Source organism: Drosophila suzukii, chromosome 2L (assembly GCF_043229965.1).
Source record: "Drosophila suzukii chromosome 2L, CBGP_Dsuzu_IsoJpt1.0, whole genome shotgun sequence".
Lineage (NCBI taxonomy): Eukaryota > Metazoa > Arthropoda > Insecta > Diptera > Drosophilidae > Drosophila > Drosophila suzukii.
The window spans coordinates 11,730,366-11,756,104 of NC_092080.1; the positions used below are offsets into that span (position 1 = coordinate 11,730,366).

Below are 25,739 nucleotides of genomic sequence, written 5' to 3' on the forward strand. Positions count from 1 at the left end.
GCATAAATCCTAATTAAATTCGCCCCTTAAAGGGCCACACATTTGCAGTGAAATGGAAAACCCCTTCGAGTTCTAAAAATAGGCATTTCCACGAAACACGAGTCAACCTCGAATTTTCCTTTTTAATTAGACACATTTTAAACACACTTCTGCAATTACACAGTCAACGAATCGTCTGGCAATAATGTCATTTTAGGGCTCTCTTGTTGACTCATAAGCCAATTAAAAACGGCGTGGAAAACAAAACAAGAAATCTCATTTACAATGCCATACATCTTGGCAAAGTCGGAAAAAGGTGTCCCGACTGGTTTTTGGTTGGCTGTGTCCTTGTTTTTTGGCCCGACTTACGATTGACACCTGACTATTCACCTGACTTTGCCAAGGACTTTTGTTCTGGCTGTCAAGCAATCAATCAAACTCAGCAAGGACACTTGGGTTCTCCTTCGATGGGTTTAATCCTCCTTCCTCTTGCCCCAACAAACTTTGCCGTCTTCATCCTTCGGCGCGCCGAAAATTAAAATTCTTCAATGTGAGGAAAGGCATAAAAATGTATAAAATATATATGAAAAGGCTGTCAAGGGTCGAATAAATAATGCAAAAAGGGAAATCGTCTTTTTTTCCCCCGCGGCCTTGGGTGGCTACGAAAAAAAGTTCCATCCTTAAGTTCTGGCTATGCAAACCGCATGAATTTAAGCCGAAGAATTTTAGCCAGAATTCGGGCAACATTTTCAACTCTAATGGAGTGTGAATCCATATATACATACATAGGTATATATATGTGTACAAGCCGAGGTCCTGGGTCACCTAATCACATTGAAAGCTTAACGCCCGCCCAAGGACATATCCTGAATAATGAACACCATTGTCGGCTGTTTTGGGTGGCATTTTGAGTTTCAGTTTCGGTTTCAGATGGGGTTTCCCGAGCATCCAGTTGGCCACTTTTTGGCTAGCTGGCTAATGACCGTGGCTGGCCCAAAAGGGGAGCATCAATAATTCAATGGCAACTTTGAATGCGCTTCGAGCGCATTACATTTAATCAGAATTCATATAGGGGGGCTTAGTGCGCCAAGTACTTGTGCGATTCTGTGTGATTGTTTATGCTAATAATTCATAAACACGCGCCTGTGAAAAGCCCACACACACACAGATACGTACTAATACATACACAAAGGCCAGCAGATGAAATCTTGTAGAATATGGCTTATTGACAGACATCCTGCCCCAAGCTCCTTGTATCCACACATCTTGCAACATTTGGGATCTGCGACCAAGCCGCTTAGCTTTAGATATACACCAAGGAAAAAGGAATATTTAGGATAGGATAATTTCACATACTATATAATTCACCATATATACACCAAGGAAAGAGGAATAGTTAGGGATAATTCTATATAATATACAATGCATTATTTTACTTATTGTAAGCCTTGTTTGCAAAAAAAAACCATATAAAAGTTCAACAAGTAATTAAGTGCCCTACAGGATGCTTTCATTTTTATTTAATTGCATACAGCTTTTTTTTAATGGTGTTTTGTTTTGTGGTTAAGTGAGGTAAATTGTATATTTAACATGTTAAATTAAATCATTAATTAAATGCCATTAGGGTAATGGCTTGAAAGAACCAAATGTATGAGTTATAATATACTTTTTTTATCAAATTTGTTTGATTTGATATATGATCATAATGTGGTATATAAATCATAAGTTATTTTATATATTATATAAACTATTTTGGTGTTAAGGCAATAGAAGATATTTTTTTAGACTGTCGAATCATTTGGATTATTTTCCCTTGTGTACAGAGGGGACTTAGATGATGGCAAGAGCAAAGCTCATAGGTGGCCTGCGAAAGGCTTCCCCAAGCTGTTGGCCTCACTTTGTGGTCTATCATGGCATGCCAGGATAATAAAATGTTGCCAGGACTCACGTCTACTCTCTACTCGTCCTGCTCCTGCTCCTTCTCCTCACATACATATGTGCCCTGGAACATTCCGGCTGCATCTGTTACCGCAGGGCCAAGGAGAAAGAACAGGTTTTAATCTTTATGAAGCATATTTCATATCGTTTTTGGAACGCTTTTTTATGACTGCCCGGACGGGTCTTCTTTTCGACATTATTAAAGGGCATTTTATTGATTGGTTTGCCGGGGTTTCCTTTGGGGAATCGCCCGGCAGGTGGAGTCGCTTGATTAAAGTTCATTTTACGTGCGGTGGTTTATATCAGGGACCCCAAAAAAAAAAATGGGTGATTTGGTTTAAGAGGGGGGGGGGGGGGGGGGGGGGGGAAATTATTTCCGGCTGAGGCTTCCCCTTTGTCATTTAAAAGTTGTGCTTCCTTTTTGCAGCTTTTTCATTGAGGTTACAAATTCTTTTTAAATAAATATTTAATATCTACCCTTAAACTTCATAGAACAAATTTACTTTATCAAGAGGAAACTTAATGAGTTCTTAAATATTATTTTTAGAGTATATCATATAGATCAAAGTTTAATCTTTTCGTTGGGAAACTTTTTAATTGTTTTATTTTGCCTCTTCCTGGATTTATACTTTATAAAAATTATTGGAGTTTTCGGGTCCTTTTTTTATTTTAGACTGCTTTACTTTGGTAGAAACTTTTTCAAGAAAAAAGTGTGCTGAAGAAAACTTGAAGTATTTTTTATGGCAATCATAAGATTGGTGTTACTTAAGGAAAAGGTAAAATTAAGTACAAAGGAAGTGCACATGAAGCTCTAATTTGTAATTGGTCATAAAAATTGGGAAAAAGGATATTTATGCCCTATTTTAAATGTAAATTAAACTAGAAATATTTTTGATAACTGTGAGTTTCTTACTTTTTTTACCTCTTTCTTTTACCAGTATTTTTGTCATCCTCTTTTACAAATCTCAGATACTCCCATTTTCTTACCCCCAGCTTAGTTTCCCATTAATCCCAGCAATTTCAGTCTAAGCGCTAGCCATTATAATTACACTTGGCAACACAACACACACTTGGCTAATCAGCGGAGAACCCATAGTCATTCATTTCCTGCCCCGCCTCCAAATCCTAGAACTATTTATTTATTGTTCGGTTCAAGTGCAAGGCAATAAATCTGTGGCGAAGTTTTGTGTGTTGAATTTCATTTTCTGTATCATTAATTACGATGGTTTGTTTAAAGAATGGCCGCACAGACCGCAATCGCCGTTCGGCGACCATTCGATAATAAATCATTTACCTTGCAGCCGAATAAAAGTGAAAGTGAGAGGATACGGGAGCAAACAGGGTCAATGGGAAAATAAGGCAAGACCTCTGTGTTTGTTATATGGTTTTTTTGCTTTGTTTGTTTTGCCAATCTTTTTTTGTTGTTGCCTTGTTTTATTTCGTTTTGTTGGCAACTGATAAGGATTAAGGGCATTGACAAAGGAATGCAGAGCAGCAAGGACATAGACAGGTCAGGGCGTTGCTGCACAACACAAACTGCAAAGCTGCAACCTCAATGGAATTCAACCTCACCCTGCCGACGGCTCACCCTGCGTATACGTAACAAAACGAGCCACGAATGCAATTAAATTAGACTAACAGCAAATGGCCAAGAGAGCTTGTGGGGGGAGGGGGGTTTTCAGTTGTTCAAGAGATAGAAATGGCCACGTTAACTGGTGTGCAAAAGGAAACTGGGAAAAAGGACTCTGCCACAGAGAAATGGGGAAACAAACTGTCGAAGGACTTGGAAGAGGTGCTCCTGGGGGCAAAGTGGAGTCAACTGGAGTGCAGGGAAAGTGGCAGCTAAAATGGCCAAACAGCAACTTTGCCATCATCGAAAGCAAAAGTGTTGACGAGCTGAGCAACAGGCGGCAGCTTAAAAAAAAGGGGACACACGAAAATATTGGGTCAATAAGACTAGCTTTTTAAGTGTACTCCCAAAATACTAGCCACCAAAATGATTGGAAATTTAAGTGCAAACACAGTTGCTGAGGTGTCTGGATTAGTTATACAAATAGTGCCATAATGTTCTCTATTATTCAGCTCTAAAACATTTTCAACTTGAATATAGAAAATTGCTTCGGGGTCTTTACTAAACCACACATTAAAATACATGAACGCATTTAGCAAGTTTTATTTTTAACTTTAATTTGATACAGCTGTTTTGACCATCCAAGCTACCAGGCATTTTAAACTTTTTGCTTACTGTGCAATAGTTTTGTTCAGAAGAATATATAAATATTTACAAATATTTAAAATATCTACCAATTAAAATACAAAGCAATTTAGTTTCCAGCCACACTGATAAAGAAATGGAACAGTAAAATTAAATATCTCCATCCATTAAATTCAACATTTCGTATTAAATATTTTAACTAAATACAAATTCATAATATTCAATAAAAACATAATGAATGGCATGATTTAGTTTGAAAATATTTACAGCAAAGTAGAAATATTTATTTTCGTGTTAGCCATAAAAACTCTAAATACTTCACCTCAGAAAAAACAATAATTTCATTTTAAATTCAATTTTAAAAAGCTTTATTTTAGCTACAATAGGTAAATTTAATATTTTCATATTTATAGTACATTAGAAGAAATAGTTAAAGTGAACATGAAATCATTGGACTTACCATGCTTTTTTAACAGTGTACCTAAAAAGGCAAATCAAAATAGTATTTCCCACATTTTTTCTTGCTTTTACCTAACAATCAGAAACATGTTGCCATCGGGGCTTCCATAAATCCACACAAGAAAGAGATATCTTGATTGCTGCAAGGGGCAGGAAAAAATAGTATAAACATTAAATGGCCAAGCATTTTAGACTCAAGAAGCTTTAAGCCACACAGAGAACTCTTTAGATCCGAACATCTTCATTGGTCTTCCCACCCATTTTTTTTTCCTTTCCCCCTCCAAATCGAACATGTTGCTGCGGGGTTGATACAACAGAAAGTGATTGCTTCATTGCTTATTTTTCCTGTGCACTGAAGCAAAATAAAGGTAAACTTAAAGTGAACTGAGATAAAACCAAGAACAGCAGCCGAGTCATAAAAACACCACCGGCAACAGCAAGCCAGCTAAATATTGCTGCTGTGCGTTTGCGATTAAATGTTTCATTGACGGCTAGCGAAAAAGTAAAAGTTTAAGTAAGCATAAAACAAAATATAATAGCAACAACAGCGAATGGCGCATTATGCTGCTAAAGCCGACAACGACGGCGGCAGCAGAAGCAGCAACACCAGCAGCAGCAGCAGCAGCAACATTAGCAGCAGCAACACCAGCAACGGCAGCAACATCAGCACTTAAATGCAGCAACAAGAAAAATCAGCTGAAAACTGGCAAATAAAACTCAACGACAGGCAAAAACTATTAAATCTCGCTGGATGCCTGCGGCAATAGTTATTGTTAAACAACACAAGCAGCAGCAGGAGCAGCAGCAGCAGCAGCAGCAGCAACAGCAGCAACAGAAGGAGCAGGACCAGCAGCAACATCGGCAACAGGAGGGGAAACAAATTTGCAATATAAATTTATGCGGATTTTTGCGTCGCAGCGGCGCCGACGACGTCGACGTCATCGAATCGCGTAGCCCAGGCCATGCTGCTGATGTCGACGTCCCAGCAGCAACATCAACGGCAGCAACAGCAGCAACAGCAACAGCAGCAGCAACAAGCAGCAGTAGCGTACCAGCAGCAACATCAGCAGCAGCAACAGCAGCAACAACAAGGGCAGCGGCGACGACGCGAGCAGTTATTATAATAATGGCGTTAGTTGTTAGCATAATACAGCAAAAACAACCATCGGTACAGCAGCAACAACAATCGCTACTCTGGCCATTCTATAACGGTAAGTGCTCTTGCCCTTTCAGCGGATCTGGCACTTTTTTGGCCTTTGACCTGGCTACATTTTTGTAGGCAAAATTCGAAGGGAACACAGCTAAAGCTGCTGAGAAATGGGGTTTACAAATCATTTATAAGTGTGCTTAAAAGTATGCAACAATAAATTGTAAAATATTAGAATTTTTACTGCATTCTTTTAGACACCTTATAAAGTAATTAAAAAAATGTTTGGATTTATTTCCATTAATTGTTTATTTTTTGTATTTTTAAGGTTCGAATAGGTTAAAGATAACCTATATATTAATTAAACATTTAACATATAGATAATTTAAGAACGTGGATTTTTATTATCTTTCCTTAGGGAATGCCACAAAAAAAGGATTTTCACCAGTTCCATATTCACTACAAAAATTTAATTGAACCACGTTTCTGTTGCAATCTAGTTCCATCCTAATTATAAAATATATCAACAATAAAGGGTAAAATTAAAAATTTACTTAGCCATATCCAAAAAAATTGTTTTCCGAATAGCTAGATTTAATAAAAAGGACATCTCCGTTCGTGTCCTGTACTTTCCTATCTGTTTGCTCTATTACTTGAACTTTTTGCCTCTGCTTTTATGGCTAAAAAGGAAAAGCGTCGGAAAAGCGGGGGAATGCTGTATTGCATACTTTTAGCTGCTGCCATAATATTTCAGAGCAATGCAAATTATGTTTACGTGCGTGGAAAATAGCTAAAATGGCCGCCGTCCATTCAGGCCCCACAAAAGTGTGCTAAAAGTATGCTTTTAATAGTTCAAATTGCATTTAATGCATAATGCAGAAAATTGCTCACAACGGGAGTGGCAGCAACATCTGAAACATCTGCAACAGCCATAACAGCAATAACACGATCCATTCATTTGTTTCGTGTTCATGCTGAGCAATTTGTTAATAATTAATTTTCCAGCATAAAATTCCTCTGACGAGTGTTGCTTTTTTTTTGTTTCACTTCTACATGCTTAAAGTTTTCCAGGCTTTTGCGGTTAATTTGAAATTTTTTCTAGTTGCTGTTGGTGATATAAAAGTTATTTGTTTTGTTACGTTTCCATATGTTTAAAGTTCTCCAGGATTTTTGCGGTTAATTTGAAATTTCCTAGCTGCAGGCGGTGAAATGAAAGTTATTTATTGTAATGCGGTCAGCATTTAATGTAAATACTTTTATTATACATTTTTATGCTGTATTGCGCTAAGTATTTAATAAATATTTCACATTTTTTGTTGTGCAGAAACAAATATATGGTGGAGTGGTAACCAAGGCAATTGTAATTAGAGTTAAATGTAAGCATGTGGAGATGAAAGAAACTTTTTATTTCAATTTATACTTGTGATTTAAAATTTAAATTTTTTCTTCTTAAATATAACCAAGTTTAATCTATTTAAGTTTATAAATAAAAACTTTTATTTAAGTTAAATCTGCAAAATATGAAAAAATTCAAAATAGGGATAGGAATTTTCCTATTAAATTTTGATCTAGAATGAATTGTAATACTACATTTGTACCCAACCAATATTTAATAATTAGTTAATTGCAGTTCAAAAGACACCAAGCTTCATAAATAGATGATAATTAGGTAAATTGTTACCTACTGCAGAAAGTATACGCCTGTGATTACAAATATTTAGTAATTAATTTTGTCATCAATATTAGGTATATTTCAGTTTGTACCTTACCAATATGGGATAATTAATCAGTTGCAGTTCAAAAGTTTCCAAGCCTCATTGCATTTGTAGAATTTAAGTACTACACTAGATAATTAGGTAAATGGTTACCTACTGTAATTGCAAATATTTCAAAATTAATTTTGTCAACAATATTAGGTACCCTTCAGTTTGTACCTAACCACTGTGGGATAATTAATCAATTGCAGCTCAAAAGTTACCAAGCCTCATTGCACTTTTAGAATTTAAGTTCTTGATAATTAGGTAAATGGTTACCTTCTGTAATTGCAAATATTTCATAATTAATTTTGTCAACAATATTAAGTAACCTTTCAGTTTGTACCTAACCAATATGGGATAATTAATCAGTTGCAGTTCAAAAGTTTCCAAGCTTCATTGCATTTGTAGAATTTAAGTACAACGTTAGATAATTAGGTAAATGGTTACCTACTGTAATAAGTATGTGCCTGTGATGGCAAATATTTCATAATTAATTTTGTGATCTATATTAGGTACCTTACCGTTTTCCCACGCTCATAATGACCCATTTGGAATTTCACACAATTTCAAGTGGAGAAATATTTGACAGTATTCCCCATCTTGTGTTTATCTCTTTCTGAGTGATGGAAACTGATTGCCTTCAGCTGCTGGGGATATTCATTGCATTTGCTTGAGAACGTGTCAAACGAAATTGAATTCCAGAGACACATTTCTAGTCAGCCTTAGTATCCCTGGTGCCTGGTGCCTGGTGCTCCGTTCCGTACGGGTCAATATTTAATATTTACACGAACGTTTTCCGGGCTTTCCAGGAAAAGCCTGCCGCCTGCCGTCTGCCACTCATCCGCTCGGTTTGTTTCACCCATATTGGCATAATTATCTTCTGCCTCATCATGCTGGGAAAACTGCTTAAATGCGTGTGAGTTTGCCAGGCGTAGATGCCGAGTTTTCCCAACCCCTTAACCCCTTTGCCACCCAGCCATCACCATTTTCCGACTGCAGTTGTCTGCGTTCTGCGGCTGCTGATTTATGGCCTGGCTCATTGTCTAGTTTTGGCTCAAATCCCCCCTACTCCCAACTTCCCTCCTTCTTTTTTTTTGCCCCGCCAATTGTCTGCGGTTCTACCGCAATAATCTTGTTTTATTAGTCTCCAGCGTAATTTTTCTACAGTTTGTTCTTTTTCTGCATTGGTTTTGGTTTTGGTCTGGCGTTTTCCTTTGTTTTTCCTTGGCTTTTCCCTCACTTTTCCAATCTTTCTCTTTTTTTTTGCGGCTATTTCCTCTTGCGGTTTGCACTCTGGGGGATTTCCCGTTGGCATGGCCGTTGGCCCGACTTTTTTTATTTCCTATTCCTGTTTTATTTGCCCTCCATCTTATCTCATAAATAATTCATTAATATTTTTCAATTGATTTATCCCCCAGTCCCGAATTTGTCAATGGCCAAACGAGTTTCCTTTCAATCCTCAATCCCCAATTCTCAATCCCTGAGCTTTATGTCCGGGAAATCCTGGCGAAAAGAAAGTGGCGAAAGTCGACCAGAAACGGAAAGTGGAACATTAGACCAGTTTGTTTGTTTAAGCAGGCCGCTTAAAGTTGGCCAAGTTTCGCTAGGGGGAAAAGTTTCCATATTCTGCCGCCACTTAGAGGTTGATCTTGAGGAGCCAAGTTTTCTCACACACAAGTGCTCATTTTGATCCGCTGGCCTTCCAGGTCATAAATACATTTGTTTAATGACCGAAAAGGTCCGGCCGGCAAATGACCAAATCTACAGAAATTGTTGCTCACAAAGTGGCGGACGAAATTTTCAACTAATTAATGAAATTTATGTCGGTCAACTTTTCAACGTTAGGCAGCGGGAAAATGCGAGGAAAATGAGGCCATCGTGGCAGCTAATTAAATGCAATTAGAACGACCTTGGGGGGGGGGGGGGGGGTTCTTGGTAATGGCGGACTATTGAGAAACAGATAGTTGTAGGCCCACCCGGAATTATGTGAAAGCCCCTGAAAGTTTGCCCAAAGGAAGTTTGTTTGCTGCTGATGGCAGCGGAATCTGCAAAATTTATAAATCAATATAAAAGTCTTTGCAGTTGTGCGAAGCTCTGCAATTTCCTCGAGTTATTAAGCTTGATTAGGGCATAAAATTCGCTTCGATTTTACTTTGGACCCTGCTTCTATTCAATTAGTTCTGAATAGTTGCAGTTTTAGCACACTTTATAGTTATGGCCTTCGATTTGGTTAATTTGTGTTGGGTTGCTTGGTTATACACAGTGCCCTAATAACTAACAAAAATACTTTTCCATGCCTGCCAGCAATTTTCATATAAAAATGTAAATAATTTGTCAAATAACTGTTGATTACATTCAATTAATAATGGAATAGTATAAATACAAATCAGCACATTAAATTAAATATTTCGTATTTCATATTTAAATTTTATTTAAAAACATAATTTTTAATTCATAGCATATAAAATTGCATGATTTTATTGGATTCAGCTTCAATCAAGGTAGAAAAAATAAGATATTTAGATATAGTAATGAAAAAGTTAAAGATCTTTAATTAAAATATTTTCATATTTACAAAAACTAAGCAAACATTTTTAAACTGACTTCAACATGAATGGACTTACTACACCGTTAAAAATAGGATTTAATATAGTCTTAAAAAATGTTGTGTATGAAATCGTTAATTTAAGAATTAAAGTTAGTTTAAAGATTTCAAACTTGGAATATAGTTTGATATTATTGTTTCCAATGACATCAAATATTTGAAGTAAATATGACTGTCAAAAAAACTAATATTTTCTAAGGTGATTTCAAAATGAACAAATAAAATCAGGTAGTTCATTACGTTTTAAATTGAACATTATGATTTTGTATTTAATGTTTAATATTTAATTCAATACTCAGATATTTATTTTACTACTCCATGTTTTTAGCAGTGTACTTCCCTCTATATCAGCGTGGAATGGAAGGTCTTTACTAATTTAAGTCACAACCTGTGGCAAACTTCCGCCTCCATTTCGCCGACCTTGTTAACAATTTGCCACTAGTTCAAGGTTCTACTCACGCTGCCATTTTTTGGGCCCTGCTCACCGCCCCTCCGAGTACACTCTTAATTTGGCAGGTGTGCTGCGAATTCATCTCAGAAATTCACCTAATTAACACGTTCTAAAAACATGTGTTGCTCGTTGGTTTGTTTGTTAGTTGTGTGTGTCCTTGCCGTGTTGCCATGAAATTAATTTCCAACCATGTGCAGCACTTTCGGCAGCCAAAAAGTTGCCTGTTCGTATGAGTAAATGTCAAAAACTTTGCCATCGACAAGAACTTAATTATGTAAAGCCTGGCATAAAAATAAAACTAAAATACAGTCAGGTAGTGAATATGGCACTATATGTTTTGCGACTAGAAGGAGGTTGAGTGGTTGGTTGCACAGGGTGTAGGATGGGTGGACTGGTGTACCCTTATAGGGCTGCCATGAATTTTTGAAACAAGCTCATAGCCAGGCGACACAAAAAAAAGTGAAAAATATAGGTGGGAAATACAATATTGGGTAGAGTGCATCCTGCGAGGCGGCGAGCTGTACATCCTGCCGCACATCCCGACACATCCTGGCCGTATCCTGGCGGCAAACCAGGACCCAAAGCTAAACGGCGACCATTACCGCGACGTCGAGTAGGAAATAACTTGTGGCGGCACAGGGTTCCGAGGTTTCGAGAGTCCCGGGTTTCTAGAGACCCAGGGTTCCGGGTTCCGAGGGGTAAAATTAGGTCAATTGCGTATACGACGCGTTGTGAATCCAGCATCCTGACTACCAGTTAGTATATGTGTGTTGTGCAGGCCCTGTGACCAGGATAGCCTGGTGTTGTTCATTTTCGCTTTAGTTTTTTGCCGCTTCTTCCCTTTGCGGATTGTCAACGTAATGTGGCGGCTATATATGCATGAATACATATCCACAGCTGCGGTCAAGTTAATAGGGCAATTATAAAACAGGCATCACTGAGGCTAAATAGATAGGTATCCTTTAATTTGATGTTAAAATATAATAATTTTATGGCTGCTACTTTTTAAAGTAAGGTTGACTTTTGAGGTGTTTTTTGTTAATATTTATTTATTTTCTTCCTTTTTGATATCCTTGCGCTACAAAAAAATCGTATATTTAAGGCACTAGTCAATATTTATATTATTTTATTACAAAAAAGCATACAAAGTTAAGTAATAACCCACCTTATGTTTGATAAATTTTTAATTTAGAGTGAAACAAATTTAAGTGGATAATATTAACCTTGATAGTTAGTTTTTTAAACATAACTCAGCTTAACCGTAATACATTCTTGAAAGTAAGTAAATAATTAAAGATGTGTGAAATTTCAAATATGTTTGAGCCGAGGTAATGGGTTACACAATTCCAAACTTTCTAGAACAAACCAGGTGTATATATAAATTTAAATAGGACTCGCCTGAGTGATTTCTCAAGGACTACTACTTATATCACCGCAATTGTGCGTGCGTACAAATTTCCTCTGTAGCCGCATTCAGCGACAAGGGAAACGGTAGATAAATTTAAGCGAAACTTGTTCGTATTGCCCCGAAAGTTGTTGGCCAAACTTGCGCATATAATTTAAGCGCCGAGCGAAAAATATCCAACTTGGGCAACTTACTTAAGGCCCATAACACACTCGAACAGAAAAAGTAAACTTTGGCCTGCTTAAAACTACAAGGAAAAATTAAATTTGGCCAGAGGAAAAATGGAAGAAACGAAATGAACCAGGCCCGACTGGCGTGAAAATGGGAATGGAAAATGGGAAATGGAAAATGCCGAAGCAAAAGACGCCTCGCCGGGCAAAAAACTCCGCTAATAATGTGAAACTTTATTAATTTGCTCTACGCTGCAGCTGCCGGCAGGAAGAAAAGGCTGCGGAGCTGAATTTACAGCTTGCTAATTTGGTTAATTTGGTTTTCTAGTAATTTTCCCCCATTGGAGCGTCGGCTGTGCAATTTTCACTTTCCTTTTTTTTTCCCCGGCTCAGACCCCAATTTTGCGGCTATTTGCATTCGGTCTCCTTCTCCTCTTTTTTGCACTCGCCTATCTGCCCCGCATATTTTCGCAGTCTGCGATGCATTTCATTAATTAAATTGCAATTTCTAGCTGCGTTTTTTTCAACCTCCCCTCGCCCCAAAAGAACGTTTTTCTCATGTTAATTTTGTACTCAGTCTGGCGGTATTTTTTACAGCTGGGATTTTTCGGTTTTTTCCCACTAGTTTTTTTCAACACACCACACTCTTCATTTGCATCATATTCTTTGTAAATTTTTGTTGGTTAATTTCTTTTTTGGTCACCCACGCTAGTGTTTTTTTTAGAGAATATTATTTTTAAATAAGTCTTATTGCATTTCCCTTTTTGATGAGCCAGATTTTCCGCGGCAAAAGGGGAAACATTGCTTTGACACGAAAATTGCATTTACTGGGGGATTTAATTTTAAGCTCCCTACCCAATATATATAGAGGCCAACCAATTAAATATGACCTGTTGTGAAAATATACTCGTTGAACGTCATCAAAAGTCAGCGAAATCAAAGCCACTTCCTCTTGCCAACAGTGCGTATGAGTGATGGCCTTTCAACTTCTCGCTTTTCAAAACTTTACCATTGGCAGTCCAGTTGTTGAAATTGAACCACAGGCATCTGTGGCTCTTGAAGGCCAAAAATACATGACAGCCAATTAGCAAACGATTTGTTTGACTTACGGTTAACGAATATAGGCGAATGTTCGAGTCGTCAAAAGCTTTTAACCAAAAGAAGCAAAACCTTTCAGGTTCGAAATGCCACATTTCCGCTATCGATTTGGCTTTCACTTGCTACGATTTTCCCCCCACCGAATGCCTCTTTATATTTTCCTGCCTGCAAAGAAAACGGAACTGATGTGCAGAAACCCCCAGAAAGAACTTCATGTGGACTTAAGCAACCTTGTAACCGTAACATAAATATTTTGCAAAACCAACAAAGGTTCTGGCTGCACTGGGAAAAATCTGCTAAATTTGTTTAAGATATTTTAAATTATAAACCTTTTCAATTTAAAGTCAAGTATACACTTATAAATTTTCCAACTTATACTTATCTTAGGATGATTAAAGTTCAGATTTTTGTTTTCAAACAGTTTATATTTTCACGAGTGTAGTAAAACACACACGTGCTGGCAGAGAACATGCCACAAAAGTCATTCAACCACAAAAGTTTTTGGCGTCAACGCCACCGACTGCGGAATTAGTTGTGCAAGTATAAAAATTCACACATCAGCTGCAGTGCATAAGCCGCAAAAAAGGGAAAAAGAGGAATATTGCAACGTGCAGATATCTAGCATGGGGATTATATTTAAATTCTGCATGCTGTTATATAAATCGGCCAGAAAGCCAAGAGATTTATTTTAAAATTTGATTCACTTTTATAGGTAGATTTCTGGATGAATTGAATTTTCGAGAAATTTAGAGAAATGCGGTTAAAATATTATTTACCTTTGGTTGGTCTTTTTACATATGCCAATATTTCAAGTTAAGGTTGTTTTAAAAATAAATATGAATAAATTGAATATCTATTTCACAAAGTAAACATAAATATAAATATACATATTTTTTTACTTTAAATAAAGCCTCTAGAAAATGGTAACTAATATTGAACAATTATGTTACATATATTTACAAATGAATTATCAGGAAAATTAAAACGTTTAGTTATATGATGGTATTTATAATTTTTATAAGAAAATTTTTGTGTTAATTATTTTAATATTACTATTTTGTATCTTTGGTTGTTCGTTATACTTTTTTAAATAATCCAAAATATGTTTTTACTTTAAATAAAGCCTCTAGGAAATTGAAACTAATATTGAAAAATGATGTTACATATATTTACAAAAAAATAGCAGGAAAATTCAAACTTTTGAGTCATGATAAGATGGTATTTTCTTCGAGGAATATACCCTTTAATGTTTAGAGTACAGGGAAAGCATAATAATAATTTGCATTTACTGCTGTTGCCATGCGGTTCGCCCCAATGCCTCTGCAGAATCAGGTGCGAGTGCTGCAGCAGCATCTGAGGCACAAGCAGCAGCAACACGAGCAACAGCAGCAGCAGCAACAGCTACAGCAGCAACATCTAGTGGCAACAGCAACATCTAGTGGCAAAGGCACAAGCAATAGCAGCAGATGCCGCATTAATTGCGCCCGGCCAAAATACAGACAGCACATCATTTGTGTCAGCATTTCGTGTGGGCTGGAAAAGCTGGAAAAGCAAAAGGGGGCGGGGCAAAAAGGAAAAGCGGCCCACAGCCAGCGGGCAAAGCAACAACAGCTAAACAGGCCAAATACAAATGCTAAACATACGGATACAAGCCAACACACAACACACACACACTCCCCTACACACAAACACTTTGCATTGCGGCAATAAAATAAATTGCAGACAAAAAATAAAAAAGCGAGCCCCAGGAAAATAAGGAATGAAAACATATGTTAGCCAGCACACATATGAAAAAGAGAAAACTATTTGCCGGGGAAAATGCTGAAATGGGAAATACGCTTTGCAGTAAAGGTTCCACAAATTTTGCTTGTGCGGGGTGTGTTTTTTGGTTCGGGGGGTTTGATTTGATATTTATCAGGGTTTTTAGTATTACATGTAGAGGGGACAAAAGGCAGGAAGTAGAGGACTGACATTTAAATGATAAGAATGAAAGAAAAGGCATGGGGAAGTTAAATGAGTTATTGGGCAGATGATGAAGTCATCAGCAGCATTAGCATTTGGATGATGGATTGGGCACTACGCGAAATTCCCCAAGAGAAAGGTCTTCAAAAAGCTCAAGGAAATGTTTCTGTTTACGGAAAAAGATTAAATTGAAATACATCTGTCATTATATTATTTTGTTCCTTTTTTGTATTCATCATCTTAACTTAACAAACAAATTTAAAGACTTTATCTAAGGCGCTTGAAACTTCCGAATAAATGTATTTTAGTGTGACTTTAAAATTTGTTCCAATTTTGCTAACAACTTTTGGCAGTTGTCAAAGTATTCAGTCCGTGAAAACTTAAACTTGAACCCGATGATCTCTTCTCTACGTGACGTCAACTTGTTATGCTGATTAAGAATCAACATCTTGGCTTGCTCTCAGATGTCCTTTCTTATACACCCACATTAGTATGTCTCCTACACTATGGACACAGAAGGCAAGGCAAATATAGACATACATATATATATATATACGCTTGCAGTGCAAACAAGTGCAGCTTTAGCTTTTCCGTATTTCGTAGCTTTTCCAGCTCAGCCAGCCGCTTTTCTGCTTTTCTATTTATTTTTATCTGCTGCGCCGAGCTTAAAATAAATAAAAATACTTGTAATGCGCGTACATCTGAAAATCGTTATAGTGCCCTGCTGCTCGGTATCTCTTACACACTTTTACACAAAGAAAAATAAATTGTTTCTAATGGTATGTGAACAAAATAAAATATCTATAAAATAATTAGATTAATTTGAGTGTCTATGGAAATTGTAGATAGATCCCTATATTTTTAATAAGGCACATAATATGATATAATATGATTATAGATAATATCCTAAATAAATAAAAAATACAAATGCACTATTGTAAATAAACTTTTACTTTATGTCACTATTATATCATTGCTAAGGGTGTAATGATATAAAATATATACAAACTTTATCAGCATCAGCCTTGTCCGTCTTTCCTTTTGTCCACTTCTAACTACTTTCTGTGTTTTAAAGGTATCTATATCCAATAGGTCCCAAAAGAAAGATCGGAAAAATATTACAAGCTGTTTTTTTTTTCAATTATAGCTCCGGAGTTATTTGACATATTAACTTCTACTTTTAGGAACATTGTTTTGTAAATATTTCAGAATTTTGAAATATGTTTTTAGGAAACTGAACTACTATACAAAATTAATGTCAAAATAATAAAAAAATCGCTATATTTCGTTTTCGGCAAAACTTATAAGCTAGTACATTGAAATGTAACATGGTTTTAATATTTCTGAGATTTTTTTTTATTTTCTGAACTCAGAAAGCTCTGTATATTCCTTGCTCCTATAGGGCCAGCCTGCAAAAACTCATATATACTTCAATTTGCCGAAGTCAGCTTCCTTTCTTGTTTTTATTCCATTAAACAAGTTTTGAAATTTTTTTATTTGTGTTCCTAATTTTTTTCTGTGTATATCCTTGTCATTTTTTCCCGCTTTTCCGGCGGCTGGCTCTTCTGTTTTTCATCGTCTTGTTGCCGTCGTTTTTCGTGCATTTTAAGGCAAAAATGGAATTGCTTTTGGCCATCTGCGAGTGTGTGTGGGTATGCCCGAGCATAGAGACTTGCGGTTGGCCAGAAAAGAGATTTGCCAGCGTTGCAGGCTTGCTTAACCCAAAAGTGCAATGTTTGCAAGGATGCCCATCGCTAACAAACAACGCCCCCCTCCCTCTTCATGTGTGTGTGTCAGTCAAACAGACATTGTAGCCCTGTCTTGTTGGCTGCATTTCATTTTTGTGGCGCAAGGACATCGAAATGCCTGCGGCTGTCTGTGGCACACACAACATAAATTTGCTTAAAGATTGACCAAAAACAACGACAAAAAAAAACTGATGTAAAATGCAGGCAAAATACGAGTAAACAAAGGGGCAAAATGGAGACGCAGTCGTAGACACAAATAGACTAAAGGTCAGAACCCGGATAATTTTGGGCACGAGATGGAAAATCCATGGAACACACTTCGGGGCAGACTGTCTGGGTTCGTAGGGCCTGATTGTTTGCAAATGAACTTTAAGCCACTTGCCCTCGACCACGCCCCCCATTTTCCCCTCACCCCTTTTCTTTTCTATTCATTTCAATTTTCTTAGCTTCCGTTTCCATGCAACTCTTTGTCCTTTTATTAACACATTTTCCTTGGAATTGTCGTTGGGTGTTTTTTTTTATGGCCCTCGCCAAAGGGTTCCAGGATAACACAGCAGGCAAAACATTAGATCTGATTATATTGCACTGCATGCCAGCTGTACAATTTGCCCAAGTAAATTGTTTGCTTTTGCTCTGAGAAAATTAAGGAACATGCTAGATTTAAAGATAATCTAATACAAATAGTTTTGAGATGCATTTAGGATATATTAACGAGTCCAATTAAACTCACTAGAGGAGCTTAACTTTAAAAATAATAATAAAAAATTATTAATTGACAATTTTAGATTATCTTGATGATACAACTAAAAATATGAAAAAACAATACAATAACTGTAATTATTAAGAAGTGGCATGAAAAATATGTTAGCTTTTACTACAAAATGTTTCCTAAATTTAAACAAATAATTGCTTATGAGGTTTTATATCTAAAAGTACTTAAAGGCTTTCCCGGAAATTCTTTTCTTTGAAGCCTTTCCCAACAATTTGAGTTACGACCCCAAAACCATTTTGTACGTGCATTTCGAGTTTACTTCCTTGTTTTTCTGGTCTTTTCCTTTAAGAACCTGACCTTTCCCGTTGCTCCAGTTGTTTTCTTTGGTCCAAATTCTTAGTGGCTGACCATCTGTTTGCATTTGTATCTAAATAGTTTGGCCAAAAGTTATAATTTGTTTGATACAAAATTGTTTGCCTTTCTCTAATGCGTGGCCAGGCAAAAAAAAACCAAATGCTTTCTGCGATAGTTTAATGATTCATGATTGGAAAGTTAAGTTTATGCAGCTCGTGATTTGTGTCGGTAGTTGGAAATAATTTATTACACTCCCGACACCGCTTTCAGAATGGATAAGAAAAGTCAGGAAAAGTTGGCCAAGAAGAGTTAAAAAAATAAATAAAATTTAGTAGAACAGATAATTAATGGATGGCGAAGGAGGATCAATAAGTTATGGCCAGCATAAATTTACGCAATTTATATTGCAATTTCATTATTTTTTGCCCACTCAGCGGCAAATAACTTTCGAATTCATCATGTTCTCTGTACAATTTGGCAGACGAGGGCAGGTTTAAAGGAATGTTTTTAAAGAAAAATAAAACAAATGGCCAGGGACTTGGCCAGGAGGTCCTTTTGCCTGGCTCCCAGGTCGTCTCCTTGGCCTCTGATTACCTGGCAAATGCCAGGCCACATCAATCAATCGAGGCGGCAAAGTTTTATGCAACTTTCTGGTCCGTTGCGGTGTCTAACCAAGCCAATTAATTTGTGGTTTACATGCCATTCCGCTCGTCAATAAATAAATGCCGCCCACCGCCCCCATTTCCGCACACTGGCCCCATCGCACACCCTCGGGCATTTCAATAGGCACCCCAAGAGGCAGGGCAGCCCATAAATAATGGAAATCAACATTGCAAATTTCCACAAAGAAATTTCAATGGCTGGGGCAAAAAAAAAAGCATTTTCCTGTCGGTTATATGGCTTACATCGCTTTACATTTCACAGTTCTTAATTTTGCGGGCGGTAACGTTTACGCATTGAATCGATTTTTTTTCTGCTGACTTTTTGCAACAACAATAATTGGCACAAAACTTTTGATTAAGGCCCTTTTTTCGGTTTAATTAACTGTTTTGTCTTTGTTCGCGAACGCGTGTTTGAGGCGATTGAATGGATGGAATGTTGTGATTTCAAACGAAAACCCATTGAGGCGAATACACTGAAATAATATTTAAGTTGTAATTAAATGGTGCACAAGCAACTTGTGAGTGTCTTTCCCTAAGTTTTCTTATTATAAATATTATAAAAAAGGAGCCGTAAGTATTTTCGGAACAAGCTTTCTGACTTAAAATATATTGCTGCATACTTTTAGACACCTTTAAAAACATGTTACTTGCAAACCCAGTGATTTCGGTGGTTTATCATGTAATCTATGATATTAAACCCTTAATAAATATCAACAGGCATCAAAATACTTTTTCTTGGTGCGTAAGTACCTGATCTGAGTAAAATTTTCCTATTATAAATATTTAAAAAGGATCCTTAAGTATTTTCGAAACAAACTTTCTGATTTTAAATATATTGCTGCATACTTTTAGACACCTTTAAAAACATGTTACTTTCAAATCCTAATGATTTCGGTGGCTTATCATGTAAACTATTATATTAAACCGTTAATAACAGACATCAAAATATTTTTTCTTGGTGCATAAGTATCTGATCTGAGTGAAAATTTGTGCTTATTATGAGTTTTGAACTGGGGGACCATGAAGCTCATTAGGGAGTTGGGTCTTTTTGGGGTGGCCAGTGGCATGCCGCACTTAAATTTTTTCCTGCGGTAATCTGCCAGTGCATTTAGCTCTCAGCAGTGGCCATCATCAGCTTTCCTCAGTTTTCCTCAGCTTTCCTCGGCTTTCCTTGGCCGTTTAATGCAGTCCAGAGAGCACTCGAGTAGTGGAAGAAAATGCTCGAGGGGTGGCCAAGAGGACGGGCCCTCTCACGGAAAAGTTGCAGTTGACACCATCTTATGAAATTAGTTTTTTTTTTTCTCCCATTTCTGACTTGACATCGTTTTGGCCGCTGCTGGCACTTGAGGTCCTTCTTATCCCATCCCCTCTTATTTTTTGTCCATGTCCTTACTGTGTAATGTGAATATTCGTGCGGACATTGCTGCCAGCCCCAACAAAAGGCAATGTCGCAGCATAAATCCTGGCCAAGCCAGCTACTCATCCTTCTTCTTGGCCTTACTGCTAAGCGTTTTTGTTTAACTTTACACTTGACCCCCGAAATGGCCAGCTTTAGTTGCCTGGGATTTATGCTTGCGTATTTTTTTTTGGCTGTCTGCGAGGAGTTTTGTGAAATTTCCAGGTTGATCTATGCATTCACAGACTGCCTCAGTTTTTGTATGTCTGAGATATTTATTTTTTTAGGCTAAAGGCCTGAATTTCTTTGAGGAGTATTTTAAAGAATTTTGTAAAAGGTGCATTTTCAATGTAATTTTTAGGAAGGATAACATACTGGCTTTTGATTATTTTGTGGTTGATATTGGCAGCACATTTGAATATGTGATTTATGATACTCAGGTCCGTTTCATTTGGATTTTTGTATTTTAATTTTACATGAGAACCTGCTTAGTATCGAAGCTGAAAAAGAAACTCTCAACTTTTAGGGCATGTAATTTTTACCACCATCTGCTTTCACTAAATGCAAATAAATTGACTTCCAAAAGCCTTTTCTAAAAACAGCAACGTTGTAATTTTGGTGACAGTAAAATATTGTAAGTGAAAGACAAAGCTGAGAAGAAAAAGCAAAAAACACATATACGTTATATAGATCATGAATCTTTTTTATTGCAAATTAAGGATTAGCAAGTGGGAAAGTGTCAGCTCGTTGGCATATACGTTTTATGTTTATGAGGTCAGCTAAGAGCGAAGGCGGGCTTATGGCCAATAAGTATTGAAAACCGAGAAGGGGTTTGACCTTTTCGTGTTGCCATAATTCTTGACTCACTCTTTGTTTAGATGGGTGTGGTCGGGCCAAAGAACCCACTACACACAGCAGCCCGAGAGTCGGCAAACAAATCTGTTTAATTAAGGCGAGAGTCCACTCCACTCCGGCCAAGACAAGACCCGCCGCCACCATGGCCACCATGGCCACCATGGCCACCACCTCCTCCGGTTTATCTCGCCCTGGGCTCTTTGGCTCCGTGTGAGCGATGAGGTGTTGGTTAGCCTTTGGGCCAGGCAAATTGCTTGGTCAGTTCTTTGAGTCCGGCAAACACACTCACACACCCCGAAGAGTTCATTTCAGTCAAGGATGTGCTGGGCGATGGGCCATCAAGGGGATCAGGGGTATCAGGGGATCAGGGGCGATGGCTGGGTGCCAGAGCGATAATTTGTTGCCAGGCAGTCGCAACCTCTCGTAACTTAGGTGCTGCCAAAAAAACAGAAGCTCAATTTATAAATGAAATCGTTTCGTTGCCTTTTCCACCACACGCAGAGAAATATGTTGGGTTAGGGAAATGTTAAATGGCAAGTCAGCCTCTAAAAGATAGAAATAAATATAAGCAAGACATTTTCCTAGGCCTTGTAGTTCTACAACCATCCTTAGTATTTAAAAAATTTTAAATCAGTATTACGTTTTTGAAAAGTAGTGTACCATAAGGAAATAAAAAATATATTTTTAAAAATTATAAAAATAATATTTAAATTTAAAAATGGATTTGTTTTAAAATAATCATATGTTGGTACACGATAAAATATTTATACAAGATACTTTACAATTTTAAACATTTTTTTTTCCAACCAAATAATTTTAAGAATGCCCAAAAATTCTAATGTAAATGATTTGAATTTTTTAGATTTTCTTTTGTTTTTCCATCAGTTGCTGCATTACCACTATTTTGTTAATGGATTATTTTATTATTTATTGTACTCTTAATCAACTAATGTAAATGTTTTTCAATAAAAAGCACAGCAATATTTAAGATTTTCCATTGTCTTTTTTATCATTTGAGCATTGACCTCTATTTTGTTAATGGATTTTTGATTATTTAATGCACTCTTAATCAACAAAATTAAAGGATTCTAATATAAATCAAAGCATTTTTTATATTTTCCATTGTTTATCCACCACTTAGCATTGAACTCCATTTTCTTAATGGTTTTTATTTTAATCAACTAATGAAAATGTTTTTTTTAATAAAAAGCAAAGCATTATTTATTCATCACTTCAGCATTGACCTCTACTTTTTTAATGTTATTTTTTATTACATAATGTACTCTTAATCAACTAAAAAACAAATAAAGAATATTTATCATTGTTGATCCATCCTTTGAATATTGACCTCTACTTTTTTTAATGGATTATTTTGAGTGTACTCCCCCCAACAGCCTTTGCACCCCTCGTCCCAGCTTTATCCTCCTGGGTTCCGCCTCTTTTGAGCGAGATTTGAATTTCTTTTTGTGTTACTTATCGCCTTGATAGATACACTTGGGTCCATTTGATTGCTTTGATGTATGGCCAAGAGAAACGGCTTCCGAGAGGGAAACTCTTGGAGAATAGTGAGAGAAAGGTCGTCGAGGCGTCTTTGATTTGTTGCGGGCTCAATGCACTTGAATTTGTTTGCCTTTGATGTCGGCACATTAGTTTCATTTCGGCTGATTTGAAAGCCTCACAGTTTTGCCTTTTTTTTGTTTGCTTTTACTTTGAAATGAACTCTTTTTCACATTCGCATTTTCCTGCTCCAGAGGAGCAAAGCAACAGTTCCGCAGACCGCAGGAAATGCATTGGCTAATCTATTTAAGCCATCGTACATGATGACGTTACCCCTTCCCCTAAAAACACCAGTTCAAATCCCCAATAAGTTTCTGGCCAACAAAATTGTGGCAGGTTGGCCATTCCCTTAGCGACAGCTGCTGCATGCGACATCACAGAAAAAGGGGGGAATGGCATGGGTTTTCCTGCCAAATCGCTGCCACAACAAATTCCAGGCGTCTGGCCGAATGAAATAGGATTCCGCAGTGAACCACAGTGGCGGGGAGGGTTTCGGGAAATAGATATAAAATAAAAATCGTGGCTAAGAGGAAACGTCATAAAAATGGTCTATTTCTCACATAGATTTCTACCCAGCAAATACATATACTACAATATATATAAGTTTGCTTGTGCGAACAAGTCTATAGAAATGTTTTAGAATCGTCATGGTAGTTCTTGCCAGGATTGCCACGAGAATGCTGCAGCTCTCTGCTTGGAGAAAGTAGTGGGTGGTGGGTGTGTGGGTGGTGAAAGATGGGTGGTGGTGGTCGACACCAGGGAGTCACCACCCCAAGTAGAGCCTGTTGCCTGGCAACTTTTGCCTGCCAGTCGTAGCCAATCTGAAATAAACAAACACTGGCATTTCAGCTTTACCTTCAAAGCGAGAATTACAATGAAGTAAAGCAGATGCTCTTTTGTTCTTCTAGTCTGGAATGCAAGAACATTTTGCTGGAGCATATTTATTAGTTTTCTAAAAATATTTATATCCGCGCAATCAAATTTACTGCAAGGAATACTCTTATTGAATGTTAGCAAAAACCCTATATTTTCATATTTAATTATAGCACAAGAAACCTAACAAGAGCATAGCAAAAACTGAAATCTATCTTCTCGGCATTTTTATTTTTATTAACTCGATGGTTTCAAGTATTTTCCGTTGAAATTTCTTTCAATTTGCGAGAATTTCATATCAATTTTGTTATAGCTTTATTTTATCGGTGGGCAGTTGGTTTTCTCCACCAGGAATTTCAATCATGCGATGTTTTGGGCAGCCAGGTTTCGGCTTCTCCTCCAGCCAAAAATAAAACCCTTATTTACTTTGCTTCCATTGCCACTTGTTTGACCTGCTGCGAAAGTGAAGTTTGTCTATAAATTTATTGGCATAAATTTGGAAGTGGTTTTCCCGAGATCCGAGACTTACCAGCAGACACTTGTTGGCCAAGGCCTGGGGGCGTGGCCGCTCCCGCCTCAATTTGATATGTTTGTCCACACTTACGTAATGGAGGGCCTTATCCCTTTCCCGTAGAATAATACGTTCGCCGCGCTCAAAATTGTCGGGCCCCTTATCCTCCTTATAGCGTTGATCTGATAAATAGTACTTTTCGCCAGGCTCACATTGGTGAATACTGAAGTTGACCAGATAGTTGCCAAAGTCTTTGATTAAATTCTGGTTATTCTCGTTGGGTGGTATATCGAATTGCATTTGCACGAAGCTATAGGTCTGCAATTCAGTATCGGGAAAAACTGGCAAAATGACCAAGGGGCGTGCTGTGCTGTCGGGTTTGGTGGGATGTCTAAGAATGGGTTTCTTTATCTCCTCGAAGGTGCTATTAATTAGATCCCTCTGCTCGTCCACACATAAGGGTAACAGGGTCTTTTGTGCATTGATTTCAGGAACAAAACGCTTTAGTTCTGGGCGAGGACGAGGCACCTGATCCCGCTCCTTCGAAAACATTTGAGCACATTCCTGGGCGCGACTTGGTCTGGGCTTACTGTAACCACAAGTCAGAGGTTCTATATCCGCAAGTAGAGCTGCATCCCTGGGATCCATTTGCTGCCCACTCTGGGGTGGCCTATCGTAAACCGACTGATCCAGCAAATCGAAGTCGAACAGCTCATGAAGCCCCCTGAAATGATGCGCAAAGGGGGGCTCATGCCTGGCCAATGCCACTGGCTTCTCTGTGTACTCCAGAATATCCTTGCCACAGGGTAGAATTTTGCAATCTAACGCTGGTCCGGGCACCTCATTTTTGTAGACAATGGGGCCGACGAACTGATTGCTGGGGGTTTTTGGTTGGAAAATGGGGTACATATGTATGTATGTGAAGGAAGTGCTTTTCCCCTTGCTACTCACTGCTTTTCATCCCGATCCTTTGGATTGTTCCGTACATTCGATGCCATTGTGTGAGAGCTGCTTTCCTTTTTGTTTTTTCGCTTTGGTATCTACAACCCAATTGCTCGACAAGTTTTCTGATTTGTGCTTCGTCAGTCACTTTGACCGGACGGGAACTGTAGTTCATTCTGACAGAACCGTCAGCAGCCAGTTGGGAAAAACTAGGTGCCGATAGCTTATAGTGTTGGAAGCGGATAGATTACCGCTTGAGGAAGGAAACTACGAAAAAGTTTAAAGCAAAATTTAAAATAAATTATGTACACTTAAGTAAGTTGCAAAAGATCTTAAAAATACTTTAAGTATTTGTTCAGGCAGTAGGATTGCCCCCTGAGGATATAGATTTCACTGGAATTCGATTAAACTTATGTTTACAAAATGTTTATACTTAAACATACCTTTTCAAATATTATATTAAATATAATTAATGCGATTTCTAAACTTCGTCTCTTTCAAGTAGATAAAAGACCATTAATATTCAAAAGCCAAGCTGTTAAAATCAATTCTCTCATTCCGTAAGCAAAATACCATTAATTAAATGCCCAGCAATCGATATAAAATCACAAGGTCTAGTGTTGAATAAAAGTCGAGCCCCTTAAAGTGTTGATATAGTGAACGGAAAAGCGCCTTCGACTGAGCGACACGTGTCCCTAATCAGTTTTAGTTTGTCGAGGTCCCCACCTCAAATTGACTCGTCCTTAATCAGGCGACTTTAAAATCCCTTCCGTGTCACCATCACCCACATTTACCCGCCTCTTAAGCCCCTCGAATGTCCGCAAGATGGGGGCCACTCGGCCATAATGGACTCTGACTGGGCCACCTTAGGTTTTGGCCAGTGCTAAGCTCATTACGTGCCACGCCTCCACAACGCTTCCGCACATACATACAATTGTCAACT

The 25,739-nt window shown here is 37.6% G+C and overlaps 2 protein-coding genes across 5 annotated transcripts in view; one reads left to right on the forward strand and one right to left on the reverse strand.

Annotated features, from left to right (window-relative positions):
* dpr3 (defective proboscis extension response 3) overlaps positions 1-25,739 on the forward strand; it is a 52,868-nt gene that overhangs the window by 1,958 nt on the left and 25,171 nt on the right. For 2 of the 3 annotated variants that reach the window (XM_017090184.4, XM_036822667.3), the window contains exon 2: positions 4,950-5,802. In XM_017090184.4, coding sequence (XP_016945673.3) covers positions 5,343-5,802 — 460 coding nt within the window. In that variant the 5' untranslated portion in view covers positions 4,950-5,342. Of the gene's footprint in view, positions 1-4,625; positions 5,803-25,739 lie in introns of those variants that run through there. The other variant, XM_070995871.1, reaches the window with a different exon arrangement.
* Positions 23,560-24,972, reverse strand: LOC108021456 (uncharacterized). Of its 2 annotated transcripts, none has more exons than XM_065866572.2 (3): positions 24,806-24,972; positions 23,873-24,731; positions 23,560-23,795 (listed from the first exon to the last, which is right to left on the reverse strand). In XM_065866572.2, the coding sequence occupies exons 1-3, from the start codon at positions 24,850-24,852 to the stop codon at positions 23,766-23,768; spliced, it is 936 nt and encodes a 311-aa protein (XP_065722644.2). In that variant the 5' UTR covers positions 24,853-24,972; the 3' UTR covers positions 23,560-23,765. The 2 variants fall into 2 exon arrangements, with proteins under 2 accessions (XP_065722644.2, XP_016945675.3); XM_017090186.4 differs by having other exon boundaries at positions 23,560-23,798; positions 24,806-24,970.

Excerpts from the sequence above, each read along its gene's own strand:
- LOC108021456 (XM_017090186.4), bottom strand. The coding sequence starts at position 24,852 with ATGGCATCGAATGTACGGAACAATCCAAAGGATCGGGATGAAAAGCA. Across the intron at positions 24,732-24,805 it reads AAGGATCGGGATGAAAAGCA|CAATCAGTTCGTCGGCCCCA; the intron begins GTGAGTAGCAAG and ends AAAAACCCCCAG. Across the intron at positions 23,799-23,872 it reads TGGCCAACAAGTGTCTGCTG|CAGGTCAAACAAGTGGCAAT; the intron begins GTAAGTCTCGGA and ends TCACTTTCGCAG.